The 24,208-nt window shown below is 42.5% G+C and overlaps 2 protein-coding genes across 4 annotated transcripts in view; both read left to right on the forward strand.

Moving 5' to 3' along the window:
• The window catches only part of LOC126291950 (cuticle protein 6.4-like), a 243,864-nt gene that overhangs the window by 45,580 nt on the left and 174,076 nt on the right, over nucleotides 1-24,208 (forward strand). The window lies entirely within an intron of this gene.
• Nucleotides 314-24,208, forward strand: part of LOC126291954 (cuticle protein 6.4-like) — a 32,340-nt gene continuing 8,445 nt past the window's right edge. Inside the window, exons 1-2 of one of the 3 annotated variants that reach the window (XR_007551950.1) lie at nucleotides 314-382; nucleotides 5,579-5,687. Coding sequence is in view for 2 of the 3 variants with exons in the window: in XM_049985707.1 (XP_049841664.1) it covers nucleotides 368-382 (15 nt within the window). In the remaining variant the exon portion in view is untranslated. Of the gene's footprint in view, nucleotides 383-5,578; nucleotides 5,688-24,050; nucleotides 24,111-24,208 lie in introns of those variants that run through there. The other 2 variants (XM_049985707.1, XM_049985708.1) reach the window with 2 other exon arrangements.

A 24,208-nucleotide genomic window follows, 5' to 3' on the forward strand; every position in this document is an offset into this window, starting at 1 on the left:
TGTCTCTGGTGATGTAGAAGTCTTCTGGACGTTACACCATTCGACACTCGACCTATTCCTCATCAGCTATCGTCTGCAGAGTGCCGTATAACGTAACTCAGCACAGTGGTGGGTGACTGACGCCACTTAGCTGCCGCCTCACGCCTCAGAGCACGCGCCCTCGTGAGCTACAGCTGTCTCAGAAGCTGGGCAGCTGCTCCACTGGAGCGACAGGTGGCTGGCCGAGGCCTTGGGACTGCCGGCAGCGTCCAGCCGGTCCCGCCCTCAGACCCCCCAACAGCTGCTGTATATAAGAAGCACGCCAACTCTGCTGAGGCACCGTACAGCTCTTCCAACACCAGTGGCTGCTCGCTCCACTAGGCCAATCATGTTCAAGTCCCTGGTGAGTATCACTACTAACTAGTATAACTAACCCCCCCCCCCCTCTCTCTCTCTCTCTCTCTCTCTCTCTCTCTCTCTCTCTCTCTCTCTCTCTTTGCTAGTGTACACTATCTGCCGTTTTCACGATCTGGGAAAGCTATTTTCTAAAATTACAACTTTTCCACCATTGACAGTCGTTTTAGGTTCCGTATCTCAGTCGATAAAAGCGCAACCCATGTAGGACCACTTCGTTGTCCCTCAGCCTGTCTGTATGTTTGTCTAGCTGTACAAAACCTTTTCTGAGGAATGGATAAACATATCAAGTTGAAATTTGCGTCACATATTCAGGTCCGTTGCCGATGTAAATAAAGGATCTAAGTCACTATAATCAACAGATATGGCTATTTATGTCTCATATTTTAATACTCAGTCATCAAAACCTGTAGGATTGTGTATTGTTTACTGAAACGATGGAGAGGCTGCGTCCCGCCGGAGCTCTGTGGTTCACGACCCCACAACAAGACACAGCAGTCCACTCACCAAACCGTCGCCCCACACCGAACCCAGAGTTATTGTGTAGTTCGTCCCCAATGGACACCCCTCCTCCCACTGGGAATGTCTCATACCAGACGAGTGTAACCTCAAATATTTGCGTCATAGAGTAACTTATGGTGTACGCGTACGTGGAGACAGTATTTGACCAGCAATCACCGACATAGTGTAACGGAGCCGGAATCTGGGAACCAGCCCGCTTTCGCCGAGGCAGACGGAAAACCGCCTTAAAAACCATCCACAGGCTGGCCGGCACACCGGACCACGACACTAACCTGCCGGGCTTCCCACTCGAGAAGTAGTGCATAAGACCGTGCAGCTAGTCAGGCGGGCAACCTGTAGGATACTTCCCGCAGGTCGAGAATCACAAAATTTGGGAAGGAGCAATGTTTCATTGTACAAATAAAGGAAAAAAATCCTCAATTTGTAATCATATCACATAATTTTTTTTTCATTTGTCTCAGATTGCCTTCGAATTTGACGTACTAAGGGCTATAGTAACCGAGCGGTGTAATAAATGTAAGTTCCTAAGTCAATGCAACCAAAAGATATAGTCATTTGTCACATACATAGATACTCGCAATCTCACTCATCAAAACCCCTGGGGTACTTCCCGTTTACTTAGAATCATGAAATTTACCAGGAAGCAAGCTTTCACAGTACAATCAAAAAAAAAAAAAAAAAAAAATTAATTTGTGGTTATATTACAAAAAATTGCTTCGTCATTTTTCTGACTGTAGGACAGACGGCAATGCCTCCTTTTTACTCAACAACAGGTAACATTAAGTTCAAATTTATGTTACATTCTAAGATCTGTGATCCTTGAGGTTCTAAGTTAGTCACTCCAAAGATTCCCCCGCTTGTGTAACATATTTTTGATACTCGGAATCTGACACATCATAACCTCTAGGGTACTTCTAGGCGGTCTATAATGACGAAATTTGTCAACAAGAAATGCTTCACAGTACAAGTAAAGAGAAAAATTGGAAATTGTTAACTTGGAATTGCATTACAATTAAAAAATTGTCATGTTTTATCTGTCTGTCTTTCTGTCTGTTTGTCTGTCTGTCCCTCCGTCTGTTACACCCCATCTCTCTGGAAGGGGTAGATGTTCAAGTTGAATTTTGTCACATACTGAGGTTCAGGCAATTTTCGGCCTAGAAATGTTAAGCTTGTAAGATAATGCACTCAAAAGATACAGCTGTTTGTCACAGATTTTGATACTCGTCAACTCATTAAACGCTATTGGGTACGTCTGCTTTTCGTAGAATCATGAAATTTGGCAAGAAGGATAGTTTCAGAGTACAATTATAGGTCAAAAATCAGGGAAAAAATCAGAATATTTCTTTGCTCATTTATCATCGGACGTGAAACTCGAAGTTAAAACATTGTCGAAAGTCTTGGAATCCTTGAGTCCAGTATACACGGTGTTTGAAAATTTCCATTACAGACTTCTAGATCTTGTAGAGGGCAATCAATGCATTTTGGATAACAACCCCTGCCTGGAAACATCATCCAGCGACGCTACAGCGTGTCAAAGTTATACGGGCTGGCACATGTAAATGCAAGCAAATACAGTGTGATTCCGAGACGATGTTAAAAAATTTCAGAGATGTTGGAATTAATAAATGTATTAATTTGAGGTAAGTGTCGCCTGTACCGGAAACGAATGACTCGAACGTTATAAGCGAAAACAATTTGATACACATTTGAGGAAGCAAATAGCCTGCATTCTCTTTAAAGGTATTTTTTTAATTTTATTTGTACGTCAAGCAGCTTGCACAGGATAGAGTAGCATGGAGAGTTGCATCAAATCAGTCTCAGGACTGAAGACCACAACGACAACAACGACAACAACAACATCAACAACATTTACACGTCATTTTCCGTAAGACCAAATTGAGGAGCAAATGTCCAAGGTGATGGAATAGTACATGAAATTACAACTGAAAACTAATAACAGATAAAAACAAATGTTTATGAACCCGAAAAAAGTGAGCCCATAAGTTTAAGTAAACGCAAACAACAATATAATGGATTTCACAGAATATGTAAAACCTGACTATGAATGTCCAGGGATTTGAACATTCAACCTCTTCAGTGTTTAATAAGGCGCCACCTGGCTGCTGTTAATGTTTACCTTTTCGCAATTCCTCCTGGACCACTGTGTGTATAACAGGCAGTGCAGGACCGAAATTACACCCCTGTGGGTCTTGACAAGCAGTCCTTAGCAACCGTAGAATTTTCAGGTCCAAATCTCCAACTAAGTTGACAGATACTAATGCCTGAAATTTTGGCTACATCTACATGGATACTCCGAAAATCACTCTCAAGAGCCTGACAGAACATTCATCGAACGACCAACACAATAATTCGCTGTTACTCCATTCTCGAACAGCGCGCGGAAAAAACGAACATGTGTATCTTTCCGCGCGAGGTCTGATTTCGCTTATTTTATATGATAATCGATTCTCCATATGTAGGTCGGTGCCAAAAAGTATTTTCGCATACGGAGGAGAAAGGTGAGTTTGAATTATGTCAACCCCAAATCCTGTATGTCAGTGACATTCTCTCCCCTATTTCTAGATAATACAAAACGTGCTACCCTTTTTAGAACTTCTTCAATGTACTGTCAACCGTATCTGGTAAGGATTCTACACCGTGCATCTGTATTCTAAAAGACGATGGATAAGCGTAGTGTTGGCTATCTCGTTAGTGAATAGGTTACATTCCTAAGAGTAATTCCAAAAAAATGCAGTCTTGATTAGCCTTTCCCACAACACTTTCTGTGTGTTCCTTCCAATTTAAGTTCTTCGTAATTGTAATTGTAATTGCTATCTGCTTAGTTGAATTTGCGTCCTTTAGAATTGACTGATTTACCGCAGTTTAACGGATTCCTTTTAGCACTCATATGGATGACGTCACACTTTTCGTTATTTAGGGTCAATTGCTTATTTTCGCACCATAGAGATATCTTTTCTAAATCGTTTTGCAATTTGTTTTGCACTTCTTATGACTTTACTAGTCGATAAACGACAGCGTTATGTGCAAACAACTTAAGACGGCTGCTCAGATTGTCTCCGAAATCGTTTATGCATATAAGGAACAGCAAGGGGTCTATAACACTACCTTGGGGGTACGCTAGAAATCACTTCCCATCAGTTACTACTCACTGTGACATCTGACAGATCACGAATCCAGTCACATGACGCAGGCGATATTCGATAAGCACGCAATTCTACTGTAAGCCTCTAGTGTGGTATAGTATGCAGCTCGTGGTCTCGCGGTCACGTTGTCGCTTCGCGAGCACGGGGTCCTGGGTTAGATTCCCGGCCGGGTCTGGGATTTTCACCTGCCTCGGTATGACTGGCTGTTTGTGTTGTTCTCATTATTTCATCTTCATTCATGAAAGTGGCTAGATGAAGCTGAGCAACGGATGAGAATGCGTACGGGTGCTGATAACCGCGCAGCTGAGCGCCCCACAACCAAACATCATAATCATCATCTAGTGTGGTACAGTGTCAAAGGCCATCTGCAAATCTAGAAATATGGGGTCAATCTGAAATCCCTTGTCAGTATCACTCACCACTTCGTGTGTGTAAAGAGCTAGTTGTGTTTCACAAGAATGATGTTCTCTAAATCCGCGTTTACAGTGTGCCAATGGCCCATTTTCTTAGAGGTAATTCATAATATCTGAACGATATATATACCTGCCAATATGCTGCTACAGACCGACTTTAATGATATAGACCGGTAAACTAGTGGCTAGTCCTTGAGTACTGGTGTGACCTGGGCAACTTTCAACTGTTTGGGTACGGATCTTTCGTCGAGCGAACGGTTGTATATGATTGTTAAGTATAGAGGACTCAGCATTCTCTGAAAGAAACCTTGTTGGCATACATTCTGGACCTGAGTACTTGCTTTTAGTAAGCGACTTAAGTTACTTCACTACTCTGGTAATGTCTACTGCTAAGTTGGCAACTGTTCTTGAGTGGAATTCTGCAATGTTCACATCGTCTTCTTTTGAGAAGTAATTTCGGAAGGCTGTGTTTAGTAATTCTGATTTGTCAACACTGTCTACAGTATTTCCATTGCTATCACGCTGAGAAGGTATTGATTGTGTCTTGCCTCCACCACACTTTACATGACCAAAATCTCTTTGAATTTTCTGCCAGATTTTGAGGCAAAGTTTTGCTGTGGAAACTATTATAAGCGTCTAGCACTGAAGTTCAAGCTAAATTTCGAGCTTGGAGACTATCTTTACATTTAAATTTGACGTGCTTCTTTCGTTGCTTCTGCAACAGTCTTATGTTCTGTTTTGTGTAAATAAGGGGTATCAGCTCCGTTGTTTGTTAATTTAGTTGGTGTAAATCTCTCCACTGCTGTCGACACTATTTCTTTGCATTCAAGCAAAATCTGGTCTACACCTACATTATCAATTAGGAAGCAGTGGAGATTGGCTCTCAGGAAGGAGTCAAGTGAATTTTAATCTGCATTAGACAAACGTATGTCTTTCGTTTGTTTTTGGAGGATTTGGTTGTTACAGTATTCAGTCTCGCTGCGACAACCCTGTGTTCGCTTGTCCCTGTATCAGTTTGGATGCTGTTTATCAGCTCAGGATTACCTGTTGCTGGCTCTGTGTGTGACACCACGCTCTACTTTTCAGGTCCTGGCCCTGTGCCTGTTCGCCGCCGTCTTCGCCGCTGAGGAGTCCGCCCCCAAGGAGAAGCGCGGCCTGGCCTACGCCACCGGCCTCGGCTACTCCGCCCCCCTGGCCTACTCCTCCCCCGTGGCCTACTCCGGACTGTACAACGGCTACTCCGCCTATGGTGTGCCCGCCTACGCCTCCGGCTACTACGGCTACAGCGGCCTGGGATACAACGGACTGGGATACGCCGCTGCCCCCGCGCTGGGCTACGGATACCACGGCATCTACTGAGCGGACCGGACGGTGACGTCGTGTGACGACTGCAGTGCGAGCGGGCTCCGAACCGGGGTCCCCAAGAACTGACCCCGAGGGATAACTGCCTGCGGCGAGGACTGCCAAACGTTCTCCTGCAACGCCGGTCTCTCGAGCCCGCTGGACAACTTTTCCCTTTCACTCCCCCCCTTGGCCCACCTTCCAAAATTATGTACTTTCCACAAACTGTAAATAAAGTTTGCAATTCATTTCTTCTATACAAACGGCCTTTTATTTGTTTTCCACTACTCATCTTCTGTAGCAATGCCAAGCAAGTACACTATGTAATCAAAAGTATCCGGACACATGACTGAAAATGACAGCTTCCACTCTCGCAGCTCCAGTCGCCTATGGATACCATGGATACATCTGAAATGCGTAGAATTTATTTTTGACAAACAATGAACCCTTCTGTATATTCACTAAAGATAACTCAAGCATTGAGACTTTAATTCGAGGTAGTTCGCTTCTCCTAGGCTCCTTTCTCAACAATGTACTTACAGTGAGCTCTAGTGAAATTTTTCTATCCACAAATAAGAGCTAATTTATTTTTGTTGTGATTTTATACAGCTTTCAAAACATCTTCCTGTCTAATCCTTGAGCTCATTAGAATTATTAATGAACGAGACATACTTAACTAGTTGGACTCATCTAACAACTTCATTGCAGAGTTTAAACTCAGCCTTTCAGAATAAATCCAGCTACCAAAAATCATCCATATATTTGTTAGAAAGTAGTTTGTGACTGGTGCAATAGAACTTTAAATTCAATACCGCCATTAGAGTGTTGTTACATTACACTTTCACAATCACGATTTCGGCTTGTGCTGGCTGGTGTGGCCGAGCGGTCCTAGGCGCTTCAGTCTGGATCCACGCGACTGTTACAGTCACAGGTTCGAATCCTTCCTCTCTCATGGATGTGTGTGATGTCCCTAGGTTAGTTAGGTTCAAGTAGTTCTATGGGAGTGATGACTTCGGATGTTAACTCCCATAGTGCTCAGAGCCATTTGAACCATTTGATTTCGGCTTCAAAGTGCCATTATCAAGTGTTTTAAGTGTTATAAATTGCCTATGATGGCGTACTGTCGTATTAAAATACCATATTAGGCAATTTATAACACTGTAAGTACCTCATAATGGCACTATGAAGCCGAAATCATGGTTGTGTAAGTATAATGTATCACAGTAAATAAACAAGTGTAATGAAGTGTGAAGAAGTATATTATGACAGTGACCCCGCTTTATGAAAAAATTGTTAAGTACACTACAAGGCACACAAAATGTTAGAGTGACTATTTCGTATTTAAACAAAGGTCAAGCTTCTTCGTACGCATTTCCTATCTCATAATCAACGACCTCTCCATTTCCTTTCTCATGCATTCAAATTTCACCTGCTGGCCTTCGTCTTCGAACCACTCCGCCTTTTCCTCTGTCCTCATCACTAACTCCTCCCACATTCCGTATGTGTTACTCACATATCACTTAAACACACATCAATATGAACTAATATCGCTTGTGGTCGAAATTCTACCAATGGAATCAGTGAACCTGATCTACGATGAAAACCTCATGTATCTTAAAGTGATATACAACATGTAAAACAGTACCTGCAATTTTAGCATCAGAAATAACCCATAGCATATGCTGCCTTGTAGCTACGAGTATTCTTGAAATAATTCCTCGATTTCTCTTAAACTGGTCGATCATTTGATGTGGGTTGTTGTGTCAACGGCAGCAAATTAACCTTTTCCTTCCAGCAACGCAATCTGAATGCTGTTGTATCGTCTAAAGTAACCTCAGATGCGAAATGATTTATATTGTAAAATCTTCACTGTCATTTCATCAAAGCGAAATTATAATTCTCATAATTATTTGGAGTTAAGTTCAGTGCACATTTAAATTTGTCTTTCGAAACAGGGGTACGATTATCATCACTGTCTACGAAAAAATTATCTCTCAAGCTCTTCCTCTTCCAGTCCATTTAGTGTTCTTCTTCGAGACATATCCGTATAACAACGGAAGTCGTAGCTAATCAAAGTGAGGAACCCGAAAATTAGGAAACACTTGACATTTTGTGGTGACGTTGGCGACCGAACCCAAAGTTAGGTCCACTTACTGTTAGTCAAAACTAAAGTGTAAAACCGATGCTAATAAAGAGCGTTTGTTTCCCTCGGAGGCTCCGTTACTACTTTTCGCTTTCCACTGCTGACAGGATCAAGGATATTATGGGACTGTCGCTGCCCAACATTCGTGTGTTACTGCAAATAAACTATCCGCAACATGCAAACGTAAACGTTCTTAGAATGCGTTTTCACGAAATCTTTTTACTTTTATGTGTCATTTCTACCGTAGCACCTGATCGGTATAAAGGCAAAAATTGGTAGCAATGCAATTTTCGACATTCCAGGTTTTAGAGATTTTAATGCGTGATAGAGAAGGTATCATCAGAGTTAAGAATATGAAAGCATTTACTTCCTTTTACGACTCATAACGGCTCTATCACGAAGTACCTTACCAGTCATGCATGTTTACTGACGTTCTTGTGTAACTAATATTAAGAATCACTTCAGTTTTCATGTTCACGTATTAATAGACACATAAAAATAGTTTTGCATGACCCTGGTTCCCAGAACTCCCGAAGAAAGACGTTCACTGTGTGTATTGTATCACATACACTCCCTTTGACTGTTCAGAGATGTCACTGAACCAGCCCAAAGATGTAAAAAACCGTGTACGAGCAGAGCCTGTTAGACGGAGTGGGCCTGGCAGCCAATCAGTTCCAGTCGCTCCAGCAGGAAGGAGGTACACGGCTCATGTTCTCTGTAGTTGAACCATGCCTAGACAGACAATACCGCGGTTCGATCGCGTCCGCATTGTTACTTTGTGCCAGGAAGGGCGGTCAACATGCCAAATATGTGGAAACACGTAATTGAGTTGCAATATTTATGTTGTGAAAAGCAGTGTCCGGCGAAATAGTTACATCGAGTACCAAAAGAACATAGTACACCACATGAAAAAAATGAGAAACATGGTGAACAGTGTGAAGTGCGTCAGAACCCTAAGTTGTACTTTTTTTTGTCATCAGTCTACTGACTGGTTTGATGCGGCCCGCTACGAATTCCTTACCTGTGCTAACCTCTTCATCTCAGAGTAGCACTTGCAACCTACGTCCTCAATTATTTGCTTGACGTCTTCCAATCTCTGTCTTCCTCTACAGTTTTTGCCCTCTACAGCTCTCTAGTACCATGGAAGTCATTCCCTCATGTCTCAGCAGATGTCCTATCATCCTGTCCCTTCTCCTTATCAGTGTTTTGCACATATTCCTTTCCTCTCCGATTCTGCGTAGAACCTCCTCATTCCTTACCTTATCAGTCCACCTAATTTTCAACATTCGTCTATAGTACCACATCTCAAATGCTTCGATTCTCTTCTGTTCCGGTTTTCCCACAGTCCATGTTTCACTACCATACAATGCTGTACTCCAGACGTACATCCTCAGAAATTTCTTCCTCAAATTAAGGCCGGTATTTGATATTAGTAGACTTCTCTTGGCCAGAAATGCCTTTCTTTGCCATAGCGAGTTTGCTTTTGATGTCCTCCTTGCTCCGCCCTTCATTGGTTATTTTACTGCGTAGGTAGCAGAATTCCTTAACTTCATTGACTTCGTGACCACCAATCCTGATAAGTTTCTCGCCGTTCTCATTTCTACTACTCCTCATTACCTTCATCTTTCTTCGATTTACTCTCAAACCATACTGTGTACTCATTAGACTGTTCATTCCGTTCAGCAGATCATTTAATTCTTCTTCACTTTAACTCAGGATATCAATGTCATCAGCGAATCGCATCATTGATATCCTTTCACCTTGTATTTTTATTCCACTCCTTAACCTTTCTTTTACTTCCATCATTGCTTCCTCGATGTACAGATTGAAGACTAGTGGCGAAAGGCTACAGCCTTGTCTTACACCCTTCGTTGTAGGCGTCAACCCACGATATTGGTCTGGCCGGTGCGGGCTGCGACGCCGTGAGAAGGGAGATCGGCGCGCCTTCCTGCGTCCGTTGGAGCGACTGACAGCGGACGGTTCGGGAGAACCTTTTGGGGGGTGCTGTGCCAGGTCTTCGCCAGAAATCGCAGTTTATTAGAAGTTAAGTGATTGGTGATATGTTGCTTCATTTACTTGTTAAATTCTACTTGTTTTCCTGGTGAGGTCACCAGCCACTTTGTTTTGGGGTCGTCCCACCATTCTTTCCCGTTTGCCCAACCGCGGGAAGATGATTGTTCATGAATTGGGTGGTCCGATTTTCCCTTGTGGTGTAGGGGCGGGTTAGAGCAACCTGCGGTTCGGGTTGTTCGGTAATCGCCCTATCAGTCTGCCGTACGTTAATAGCTGCCTCTGTTATGTTTGTCGGATTCGGTGTGTTAACGAATTTATTGCTTGAAGTGTAACGGCCGAATTCTTGAAATATGTTTTTATCTTCCCTTGGTCACCAACAAATTTTACATATTCACATACACCTTTACCTTTAGCCCAAATGAGTACAGATTCGTTAACAGATATTTTCCTCCTATTACGAGTATACAATGACAAGGAAGAAGGAGAAACATATGCAGATTTACCAAAATCCTTATTAGCCAATTCCGAAATATGGTAAGTGCGAAAGGCAATAATGTCTCTGTCAACAAAACTTTCAAGTCCAGCAGCACTTGGTACTCCAGTACCTCCTCGAACAATGGCAACAGTAAACCATCCGTTACCATGACCAAACGTATCATTTATATCTAAACTAAAATTAAGTCTACAACCGACGAAAACTGCAGGACCATCCAGCAGAGCTTGTGCCGCGACAGACTTAACTGGAATACGATTCTTCTTGTCTCCAGCTGTTGTAGCAAATTCGATGTTCTCGATGGTCTTGTAGACTGTTTGTTTAGAACGGCGGCATGTTTGGCCAACCTTGTAAAATTTTATGTAAGATTGCATTTCATGGGCTTTTATTTAAATGTCATTTTAGTATATAAAGTTGCCCCCTCTACCGTAAGACTTTTCTTGGAAGTTAAAATCAAGTTGCACCTTCGGAGGCAAGTTAATCTTTTAATTTTAGTGTTTTGTGGTAGTTCCATCCCTCCTACGGTATGCACAGTTTGTGCGCTTGTGTCAATTATTAAAACGTTTACTTTAAGGTAATCTGGTGTGTTTCACATTTGCACCTGTGTAGTCTTTCAGAGGTTGTGTGAACGTTCGTGACAACGGCCACATCAAAATGGAGCGGCAAGGTTCACAGCCAGAAAGCTCATACACTCAAAAATTTGTTTCTTTCTGCTTCTGAATAAATTGTAACTTGATATTTAGAGGGTGCTTTCTGCTTATAATTTAAAATCTGTTTCTTAAGAAAGAAAGCTTTTATTAATAAAATTCCCATTTGTTAAAAGCAATTTGATTTTGATTTCATCAGTTTTACTCCTTGGCAACTACTTCCACGCTCACATAGTGTGGTTAAATGTGTTAATGCTCTTGATGAATCGGTAGTAAATAAAGTAAATTCTGAAGAAAAGCTTTTAAAAGTAAATTCAGGGTTCACCCATACTGAGTGACCAAGTCCAAGAGGCATAGAGGTCCATCCCGCAAACTGCCGTCCGACAGCTGCTCAACACAATTCATGCATGTTCGCATGCTTGCATTCAACACTATGGCGATTACACTGTTTATTAATTTAGCATCATTTCACATTTGCAATGGCTTATCTCACGCTTATATTAACCTGTAATCTTGTAACGTTAAATATATTACCTAGACAAATCTGTTTCCGGAATTTACTTACTCCACGTAACTTATTTTTCGGTTTGGCAATTTTTTTCCGCCAGTGTACTATAACTTTATCGAGGGTAGAGTAGAATCAATGTGCCTCAACCATTTGGGAATTACTCAGGTCTAACCACCTATTTATTGCAATCCTTTTCCGTTTTCTGACCCTGTCGTAACTTCACTGCGCAGGAGATCTGACCCCCTCTCACTGTCCTGTTTGGACAAACCGTAACTTCACCCCTGTTGTACTGAAATACGGAAAATAAAATTTTGTTGGCCTGGAAGTCTTTGGATATCAGCCCGCAAGTGGGACTTGGTGACGATCTTAGCCGTTCAGATGAACCTTGCCCGCAAGCCGTCTTCCAGGTTACCGCGAATTAATGTCGAGATGGTAAAGAGTGCTATTGGTGTTTGGCCCTTTCGTTCTGTGTTTCTGTTGTCTCACAAGGTTCAATCTGATCTCTACTTACCACATCTCTTCAGTGGTAGTGGTAATGTGGGAAAGAGGGCAAAGAGGCGGTGGCTTTCGAAAGTTCTTGCTGTGCATATGAAATTAGTCCACAAGCGAGGAGAGTAATAATTGTTTATCCCTTCCGGAAGCAATGTAGACCTCTTCAGCTACTTTCACGATAACTGCTTTCATCTTCCTTTTGTAGTCATTCAACACAAAAAGTTATATTTATAAATAAGACAATGGATTTACTGACTCCTCTCGCACTGAAAGGAGACTGAACTCTGACTTACCTAAAACATATACTAAGACGATTTCGTGACGTTGTCAGCTGTATTGGAGGCGATCTCAGAATCTAAAGACGGTTGCTCTTTTATTACAAAAGTTTATTCGTCCAGGTCGCATAAAAAAACGGAGCGGAATTAGATCGCCATCTTCGGATCATTTTTTTTCTATACAAACTTTCTCAATATGGCTATTTAATTTCGGTGAAACTAGCAATCACGACGTATTTTTATCCGATCTGGGCAAATAAACTTCTGTAATAAGAAAAACAGCAGTCTTTAGAAACATACGCTTCAGTGATAGCACGTATTCATGGGAAAAGTGTGCTTAAATATAAACACACGAACACACACACACATGGGCCGTGGAAGGGATACAAGGGGGAAACAAATGGTAGCACAAAAATTTTTGTTTTAACAGGGTGGCTTTATTGGAGTGAACAGTTACACTAATTCTCAAACTTTCAACATCAGCTTTACTTCTTTAAGGCAAGCAGCTGCGATTAATCAAAACAACAAACACTTTTAATACAGTAGCAAAGGGCAAGCTGGGAAGACAATGAAATTTAAATAACTGTCCACAAATATGGCTTCAAAGGTAAGATTAAATTTATGATTGTTAAAAAAAATTTTATATTAAAAACTTTGAACAAATATCCCTTAATGCCTTTAGTAAAACAATATGTGACAGGCCTAAGGAGAAAGTGCAATCCACCCCAACATTTCTATAGATCATAGACACAAGTTGCACAATTCAACTTCAAAGATTTGGCACTGAGGAGCCAACCTTAAGCCAGGGAGACAGGACAGGCAGAGTGCAAAAAAACAATTCGTCACGGGGCCCACCGATCGACTGGACGGGAACTATCAAAATTCACTCACCTTAAACTTTACGTACGACGCCCGGGCGAGGAAACGGGAAATCGTACGGGCACAGGCCAGCAAAAACCCCAGACAAACACACAGAATTCCATAAATTCCAAAACATAATTTAATCAATTACCTCCCCAAAACCCCGGAACTTTGCACAAGCGAAATTACAGGCCACAGGATCCAAAGACACTCTGCAGAAGAATAAGGAGGGACAGGTTAAACAAAGTTCTGCAACGACACAATATAACGCCAAGAAAAACACACTCACAATCATAACAACGAAGATAATCTTCTTAGCCGTAGCACGCTGAAACACACAAACAGCACCAAACTTCGAGGACGGAAAGGTATTCCCTTGTAAACTATACCCGGTGTAAGTAGGCTCTTTAGGTTTTTATGTTGGTAACGTCACGTAGCGCTCTGTATGAAATTCACTGGCTGCGCTGTGTGCAGTCTGTGGCTGGTTTGCATTGTTGTTGGCTATTGTAGGGTTGAGCAGCGCATAGCGTTGCGCAGTTGGAGGTGAGCCGCCAGCAGTGGTGCATGTGGGGAGAGAGGTGGCAGAGTTTTGATAGCGGATGATCTGGACAGAGACAGTAAATTTCTAATATTGGATATCATGGACTGATATAGATATTATGACTTGAACACTATTAAGGTAAATACATTGTTTGTTCTCTATCAAAATCTTTCATTTGCTAACTATGCCTATCAGTAGTTAGTGCCTTCAGTAGTTAGAATCTTTTATTTAGCTGGCAGTATTAGCGCTCGCTGTATTGCAGTAGTTCGAGTAACGAAGATTTTTGTGAGGTAAGTGATTTGTGAAAGGTATTGGTTAATGTTAGTGAGGGCCATTCTTTTGTAGGGACTATTGAAAGTCAGATTGCGTTGCGCTAAAAAATATTGTCAGTTTAAGCACAGTCGTGTAAAATTTTTCTAAGTTGACGTTTCACCGGGAGCAGCACAGCCACAAGCTCCTGCCAAGGCGCGGCCCATGGAAATCGCCGCGAGGAAGACGATCCGGCACGAGAGTATCGTCACCCATCCTCAGCGTGTAGTTCCTGTCAACTTGGCTACATAAACTTTTAACCTCACTGTGCCGTAATTCTTACCTTTATCTGCTCCTGCAATTATCGATGTTGCATGGATAACGTTTTAGAGAATGTTTGATGGTATGTCTCCGAATTCAATAATCGTTTCGTTGTCACTTCCCCACTGATTTCAGACACGTTTCCTCCACTGCCCGTTTTCTCATATCAAGACTTTCAAAGATATCGTACTTTACTTTCGGCTAAATTACTGATAAATAACTGTCCACTTAATGCGACGCTTCACGACACAAAAGTAGATGTAGAAGAATGTTTAGTAAATTGACTAGCTTTTCTGGGAGATTCCAATGATATTAGTAAATTTGCTGATTGAAATTTGGCAATCGAATGATAAACTACACTACTGGCCATTAAAATTGCCAGGTTAAATAAATAAATAAATAATAAATAAATAATAAATAAATAAAAATTGCTACACCTAGAAGAAATGCAGATGATAAACAGGTATTCATCGGACAAATATATTATACTAGAACTAGCATGTGATTACATTTTCACACAATTTGGGTGCATAGGTCCTGAGAAATCAGTACCCAGAACAACCAACTCTAACCGTAATAACGGCCTTGATACGCCTGGGCATTGAGTCAGAGCTTGGATGTCGTGTACAGGTACGGCTGCCCACGCAGCTTCAACACGATAACACAGTTCATCAACAGTAGTGAATGGCGTAGTGTGATCAGTCAGTTCCTCGGCCACCATTGACCAGACATTTTCAATCGGTGAGAGATCTGGAGAATGTGCTGGACAGGGCAGCAGTCGAACATTTTTTTTGCATCCAAAAAGGCCCGTACAAGACCTGCAACATGCGGTCGTGCATTATCCTGCTGAAATGTAGGGTTTCGCAGGGATCGAATGAAGGATAGAGCCACGGGTCGTAACACATCTGAAATGTAACGTCCACTGTTCAAAGGGCCGTCAGTGCGAACAAGAGGTGACCGAGACGTGTGACTAATGGCACTCCATGGCATCACGCCGAGTGATGCGCCAGTATGGCGATGACGAATACACGCTTCCAGTGTGCGTTCACTGTTACGTCGCCAAACACGGATGCGACCATCATGATGCTGTAAACAGAACCTGGATTCATCTGAAAAAATGACGTTTTGCCATTCGTGCACCCAGGTTCGTCGTTGAGTACACCATCGCAGGCGCTCCTGTCTGTGATGCAGCGTCAAGGGTAACCGCAGCCATGGTCTCAGAGTCGATAGCCCATGCTCCTACAAACGTCATCGAACTGTTCGTGCAGATGGTTGTTGCCTTGCAAGCGTCCCCATCTGTTGACTCAGCCATGCGGATAAGATGCCTGTCATCTCGACTGCTAGTGATACGAGGCAGTTGGGATCCAGCCCGGCGTTCCGTATTACCTTCCTGAACCCACCGATTCCATATTCTGCTAACAGTCATTGGATCTTGACTAACGCGAGCAGCAATGTCGCGATCCGATATACCGCAATCGATATAGGCCACAATCCGACCTTTATCAAAGTCGGAAACGTGATGGTACGCATTTCTCCTCCTTACACGAGCCATCACAACAATGTTTCACCAGGCAACGCCGGTCAACTGCTGTTTGTGTATGAGAAAACGGTTGGAAACTTTCCTCATGTCAGCACGTTTTAGGTGTCGCCACCGGGGCGAACCTTGTGTGAATGCTCTGAAAAGCTAATCATTGGCATATCACAGCGTTTAAATTTCGCGTCTCTAGCACGCCATCTTCGTGCTGTAGCAATTTTAAGGCCAGTAGTGTTGTTTATTTTTACTATATTCCTTCACAGGAAGTGGCAATTTCCTACTAATTTGAATATTTGACTGACATGTTTTTACAGAAAGCATGGCTCTTAACTACCACATCTAAAATTTTGAAAATGAAGTGCTAAATAACGTGTTGCTATCGATTTAGAAGTTATCCGAGATTCTCTCTAACGTATTTGACCTGTGAACTGTCGGGGATGACATAACGATGAACGCGTTAGTAAATCGTCCCAAAGTTGGCGGTGTCTGTCACGATACACAGGTAGTGTAGAGACAACACTGGATGAAGATGGACCGCATCTATGTAATTTAGGTGTTGCTCGACCAGTTTTCTGGTCACAGTATCTCTTCCAGCACTTACTCGTTGCAGAATGGAAGTCTCCATTTATCCTCCTATATTATGCTCATAATTCACTGATGGACACGTAGTTCAAAAAATGGTTCAAATGGCTCTGAGCACTATGGGACATAACTTCTGAGGTTATCAGTCCCCTAGAACTTAGAACTACTTACACCTAACTAACCTAAGGACAACACACACATCCATGCCCGAGGCGGAATTCGAACCTGCCACCGTAGCAGTCCCGCTGTTCCGGACTGCAGCGCCTAGATCCGCTCGGTCACTGTGGCCGGCACACGTAGTTCTTTAAGTCAAATTTTTGTAGAAATATAAATTTTACTTGCTGTTAGCATAATAACGTCTCTGGACACAAAATGGTCGTGTTCATTGCATTGTTCTGCTCGCTATTATAAGAAGCCTGAACAAGCATATAAATGTCGCTATCTAAAAAGCTCTGCACGCTACGTTGTCTCTGTTATTTCAGTTGTTAATTTGTTCGTATAAGAAGAAATCCTCCGCATTGACTCAATATAATACTAGGGCCAAATCACTTAATAAAACAAGTATGAGATATACATGTCCTTCCCACACTGCGTCCAGAAGCGAATCGGTACCTTAAAACTGTAGATGACGCGAGGTTAAATGGCGAGACTCTTCAAAGTTCGAATGTTGATAAATTTTACATTTGACTTTGCTACCCTAATAAGTAATCTTCGAAAGCATTAAGGATAATCATTAATACATTCAGATAATTTTGAAATTAAATTTAATCTTAAATGATTTTGTTAATTTGATTCAAGTTGGTCATATGTCAATATTTTATGTACGCGAATGAAAGTATTCAGCGTTTAATTATTGTGTTGTATGAACAATAATTAGTTTCAACAGTTTCCAAAATTTACAAAAACAATAGCGGTAACGTTATATTATTTCAAATGGACTAAATATGACGGTTAGAAGAATATAAGGATCTGACTACGATGAGCTGATTTTTGCACACTACATATTTTATAATACGAGATGTTGCACAGATGCAAACAGGAAAGATGATGCTTATCACTTCATTGTAATTGGTAGTAGTATTAGCAGTGGTAGTATCATCATCATCATCATCATCATCATCATCATCATCATCATCATCATCATCTTTGCTGCAACCGTATTAATCTCTTATCTGATGAGCGTTTCAATTAAGCGTACTGTTTCAATTGAAGTGCGTCTATCACGGAGTACAGGTAATTCGTTCATGATCTTCCTCTTTGTTTCTTCACTAAAACTTTTCCTTACGATATGGTGATCAACAATTCGTTGTTACGTATCTTGCGACCAGTGAATTTTGTTTTCCGCTCTTCTGTAGTAGTAATAAATTCTCTTGTCTCATCTACTTTTTTAAAAAAACCCTCGATCGACTTTTTGTCTCTCAAGCTTATTTTCAGCAACTTTCTTGACATCCACAGTTTCATTGGCACCAGGCGTTGTGTAACCATATCCTGTTTCATAAGGAACCATGTTTCAAATCACACAACAAAACACTCCAGATAACAATTTTGTTGAGGAACACCTACATCAACATGGACACTCTGCAAATCACATTCAAGTGCCTGTCAGAAGGTTCATCGAACCACTTTCATAATTTTCTATTATTCCAATCTCGTATAGCGCGCGGGAAGAATGTACACCTATATCTTTCCGTACGAGCTCTGATTTCCCTTATTTTACCTTTATGATCGTTCCTCCCTATGTAAGGCGGTGTCAACAAAATATTTTCGCATTCGCACTCTGAGGAGAAAGTTGGTGATGTAATCTCGAGAGAAGATTTCGTTGCCTTTCTTTTAATGATGTCCACCGCAAATCCTGTATCATTTCTGTGACACTCCCTCCCATATTTCGCGATAATACAAAACGTGCCGACTTTCTTTGAACTTTTTGATGTACTTCGCAGTCTGAATACTTGTTGTTGGTTTTATGGTCTTCAGTCCTGAGACTGGTTTGACGCAGCTCTCCATGCTACTCTAATTGTGCAAGCTTCTTCATCTCCCAGTACCTACTGCAGCCAACATGCCTCTGAATCTGCTTAGTGTATTCATCTCTTGGTCTCCCTCTAAGATTTTTACCCTCCAACCTGCCCACCAATATTAAATTGGTGATCCTTTGATGCCTCAGAACATGTCCTACCAACCGATCCCTTCTTCTAGTCAAGTTGTGCCACAAGTTGTGTAGTGTTCGAGTATAATGTCTTTTCTGGAGACTAGAAATCTACTCTGTAGGAATCAGCATGGGTTTCGAAAAAGACGGTCGTGTGAAACCCAGCTCGCGCTATTCGTCCACGAGACTCAGAGGGCCTTAGACAAGGGTTCACAGGTAGATGCCGTGTTTCTTGACTTCCGCAAGGCGTTTGACACACTTCCCCACAGTCGTTTAATGAACAAAGTAAGAGCATATGGACTATCAGATCAATTGTGTGATTGGATTGACGAGTTCCTAGATAACAGAACGCAGCATGTCATTCTCAATTGAGAGAAGTCTTCCGAAGTAAGTCTGATTTCAGGCGTGTGCAGGGGAGTGTCATAGGACCGTTGCTATTCACAATATACATAAATGACCTGGTGGATAACATCGGAAGTTCACTGAGGCTTTTTGCAGACGATGCTGTGGTGTATCGAGAGGTTGCAACAATGGAAAATTGTACTGAAATGCAGGAGGATCTGCAGCGAATTGACGCATGGTGCACGGAATGCCAATTGAATCTCAATGTAGACAAGTGTAATGTGATGCGAATACGTGGAAAGATAGGTCCCTTATCATTTAGCTGCAAAATAGCAGGTCAGCAACTGGAAGCAGTTAATTCCATAAATTATCTGGGAGTACGCATTAGGAGTGATTTAAAATGGAATGATCATATAAAGTTGATCGTCGGTAAAGCAGATGCCAGACTGAGATTCATTGGAAGAATCCTAAGGAAATGCAATCCGACAACAAAGGAAGTAGGTTACAGTACGCTTGTTCGGCCACTGAATACTGCTCAGCAATGTGGGATCCGCACCAGATAGGGTTGATAGAAGAGGTAGAGAAGATCCAACGGAGAGCAGCGCGCTTCGTTACAGGATCATTTAGTAATCCCGAAAGCGTTACGGAGATTGTAGATAAACTCCAGTGGAAGACTCTGCAGGAGAGACGCTCAGTAGCTCGGTACGGGCTTTTGTTAAAGTTTCGAGAACATACCTTCACCGAAGAGTCAAGCAGTATATTGCTCCCTCCTACGTATATCTCGCGAAGAGACCATGAGGATAAAATCAGAGAGATTAGAGCCCACACAGAAGCATACCGACAATCCTTCTTCCCACGTACAATACGAGACTGGAATAGAAGGGAGAACCGATAGAGGTACTCAGGGTACCCTCCGCCACACACCGTCAGGTGGCTTGCGGAGTACGGATGTAGATGTAGAAACTCCTCCCCAATTCTATTCAATACCTCCTCATTAGTTATGTGATCTACCCATCTAATCTTCAGCATTCTTCTCTAGCATCTGAATACTTATGTGGCTATTTGTCTCTTTTCGTTTTTGTGACAGTTATTACTCTGATTTTTGAAATGTTCAGTTTCAATTTTGATTCCTTTAGTATTAATGACAAAGCTCGCGGTATTTTGCTCCGAATTGTAGTTAATGTCATCTGCGATCCTTATACAGCGCATTTCTTTCTCGTTTATTTTGATGCCTTTGAGGTTTTGCACAAATTTGGATATGCTTTCCTGAAGGAAAATGTATAAGAAATACGGAAATAGTGAGACACCTTGTCTAACTCCCCTCCTAATTGTTGCCGTCTTTACATTTTCATTCACGTCTACCTTTGAACAGTGAAGGGTAGGGTACTGCCATAAAAAATGTCGATTCAACTTAAAATTGAACGGTCTCACAGGAAAACTTGTAGCGAAGGAAGACCAAAGATTGCGTTGCATTGGCAGGAAACTGAGAAGGTACAAAAGGTCTGCAAAGAGACTGCCTAAACTACATTTGTCTGTCCTCTTCTGGACTGTTGAAATTATTACCAGGTAGGATTGACAGAGGACATCGAAAAAACTCGAAGCTCAGGTCGTTTTGTGTTATCAAGGAATAATGGAGAGAGTGCTAGGAACAGGACATCAGTGATAAAATTCACTGGTGCCATTGTAATCCTCAGTGAAAGTGAGAAAAAATTGGAATGAACATTCTAAAGAGAGCAGGCAATAAATTGAGAATAAAGAGAAGGAACGTGAATATAATGAGGAGTAGCGGAAATGGAATTGGTGTTGAACTAAACACAAAAATTGGGGACAATAACACATATGGAGAAAACGAATTATGCTACCTTGAAGCAAAATAGCACATGACGGCTGAAGGAAGGAGACAAGGAAAGGCAAAAAGGGCACTCCTGCCCAGAAAAGTCAACTACACTCATGCTCATAAATTAAGGATAATGCTGATACAAGGCGAAACAACGCTCTGGTGGGCGGTTTGCGGGTTTAAATCACCTCGGGGTATGACAATGCCGTGCATTTGACCTGCGGTCGTCTCACGGTTTCCACATACGTGCAGGTGTGTTTGTGCATGTCAGACTATGGTGCAGCAAGTAAGTGTTCAGACGTACTAATGGTGACTGTGAGTCGAAAATGGCTCAAAGAACACATATTGATGACGTTATGAGGGGTAGAATACCAGGGCGACTGGAGGTTGGACAAACACAGCAGGTCGTAGCACGGGCCATCTGTGTGCCACAGAGCGTCATCTCAAGATTATGGCAACGATTCTAGCAGACAGGAAACGTGTCCAGGCGCTTCAGTACGGGACGTCTACAGTGTACAACACCACAAGAAGACCGATAGCTCAGCATCAGTGCCCGCAGACGGCCACGAAGTACTATAGGTAGCCTTGCTCGGGACCTTACCGCAGCCACTGGAACAGTTGTCTCTGGACACGCAGTCTACAGACGACTGAACAGACATGGTTTATTCGCCCCAACACCTGCAAGGTGCATTCCACTGACCTTTGGTGAGAAGAGAGCCCATAAAGCCTGGTGTCAAGAACACAGTACATGTTCATTGGAACAGTGGTGCCCGGTTATGTTGACAGACAAGTCCAGGCATAGTCTGAACAGTCATTCTCGCCGGGTTTTCATCTGCCGTGAACCAGGAACCAGATACCAACCCCTTAATGTCCTTCAAAGGGACCTGTATGCAAGTTGTGTGGGGTGGGATGCTGTGGGGTGGGATTGTAATGGGTGCACGTACACCCCTGCATGTCTTTGACAGATGAACTGTAACAAGTCAGGTGTATCTGGACGTCATTTTTCACCCGTATTTCTGCTTTTTCAGGGGTGCAGTGGGGCCCACCTTCCTCCTGATGGATGATAACATACTGCCCCACCGAGCTGAAATCGTGGAGGAGTACCTAGAAACAGGAGATATTAGGCGAATGGAGTGGCCTGCTTGTTCTCCAGGCCCAAACCCTATCGAACCAATCTGGGATACTCTCTGTCGACATATCGCTGCACGTCTTCAAACCGCTAGGACACTTCAGGAGCTCCGACAGGCACTGGTGCAAGAATGGGAGGCTATACCCCAGAAGCTGCTCGACCACCTGATCCAGAGTATGCCAACCCGTTGTTCGGCCTGTGTACATGTGCATGGTGATCATATCCCATATTGATGTCGGGGTAAATGCCCAGCAAACAGTGGCGTTTTGTAGCACATGTGTTTCGGGACGATTTTCTCAACTAATCACCAAGACTGTGGACTTACAGATCTGTGTCGTGTGTGTTCCCGATGTGCCTATGCTATCAGCGCCAGTTTTGTGTAGTGCCACGTTGTGTGGCAATACATTCTGCAGTTATACTTAATTTATGAACATGACTGAAGTATCAAATGTCAGCCTTGATTTGAAGAAGAAATGTCTGGGGATGTAGGAGGGCATCCTGAAAAGTAATGCCTTCGAATATTTTATTGCGTTTTCTATATCGGTTGCGGTATTACGTATCATGCCTAGGCGTCCACACATGGAGCACTCTGTCCTTGAGCATGACAATGCCAGATCACACACGAGCACTGCGCCATTTGCAGCAATCCGACGCCTTTGTTTCACTGTCATCAGTCATCCTCCATACAGTCGCCAGATGGCCCCAGTCAGTTTTTACCCGTTTCCAAAGCTTAAAAAACACCTTCGAGGTCATCACTTTGATAGTAATTAAGAGTGGCTCCATCAACAGTTCAACAGTCTACAGTGACGTATGAACAAACTGGTTGGGAGAAATGTGTTCGTCGCCAGGGTGACTGTGTTGAGAAATAAATATGTAGACATGAAAAACAAAGATCCACAATATTAATAATATTTGTTTTATATAAAATGCGCTGAGAGTTTGTGAACTACGATCTCCTTCTTTCTCTCTCTTGCTCTGTCGTCGTCCTTTTCTTCTTTCCTCTTCCACTGTAGAAACCACCTTCCTTCCTCAAATGGCGCTGAACACTATGGGACTTAACATCTGAGGCCATCAGTCCCATAGAACTTACAACTTTTTCGAACTGCGGCTATATCTAAGGGTTTTCGACGAAAGGGAGGGGGCACATATGTGGTTGATCACGGTTACCTAGTGCTATGTGTGAGTGTGACACTTATCTCCGTTTTGGGAAGATTGATGACTAAAGTTGAAACATTTCTCTAAAAAGGTAAGTGCTTTCTATTTCAAAAGGTGAAAATTGTAGTGTAGACTATAATGCCGATCGATCTACTACATTGGAGGAACATGACACAGTTTGTAAAGTTCCAACTTCGGATGAAATGTTTTCATCCCAAAGAGCTGAAACAAAACTCATTCGTTCCATATTCACTCACAATGACAGTAGTTAGCTTTCTGGTGTCCGTGTAGTGGTCACCAATGATTGAAATGATCGTTCCGGTAATTGCATTACAATCTCTTTTTTGGTTGCTAACCAACGTATCAAGCAATCGACTATTCCGTGATTAATATATGTCGTATTGAAAGAGTAAATCAAATCCAATTTACTGTAAGCACCAAGAACGATTACTATGATCTCCAATAATTCTTCAATAATTATTACAAAATTAATGTCAAGAAATTACGGGGAGTATCAATTAATCCTTCACGTGACTACAACGCACGATAGCCTACCGCGTATCTCAAACTTTGCGACGTTATTTCAAAGTCCGCGTGCGATCTGTTTATAACAAAGTTTGGCCGTGGCTCTCTAGAATGTTTTCCAGACCAACTACGGATTATGGATTATCAGTTTTAGGTCAATTCATTACTGCAGAGTGCCGTACAACGTAATACAGCAGTGTGGTGACTGACGCCATTTAGCTGCCGCCTCACGCCTCAGAGCACGCGCCCTCGTGAGCTACAGCTGTCTCAGAAGCTGGACAGCTGCTCCACTGCAGCGACAGGTGGCTGGCCGAGGCCTTGGGCCTGCCGGCATCGTCCAGTCTGACCCTCGTCCAGCCAGCCCCGCCCTCAGACCGCCCAACAGCTGCTGTATATAAGAAGCACGCAGCCTCTGATGAGGCACCGTACAGCTCTTCCAACACCAGTGGCTGCTCACTGCACTACGCCAATCATGTTCAAGTCCCTGGTGAGTATCACAACTAACTAGTATAACTAACCCTCTCTCTCTCTCTCTGCTAACATACACTATCTGCCGTTTTCACTATCTGGGAAAGCAATTTTCTA

The sequence above is a fragment of the Schistocerca gregaria genome, chromosome 9, assembly GCF_023897955.1.
Source record: "Schistocerca gregaria isolate iqSchGreg1 chromosome 9, iqSchGreg1.2, whole genome shotgun sequence".
Classification (NCBI taxonomy): Eukaryota; Metazoa; Arthropoda; class Insecta; order Orthoptera; family Acrididae; genus Schistocerca; species Schistocerca gregaria.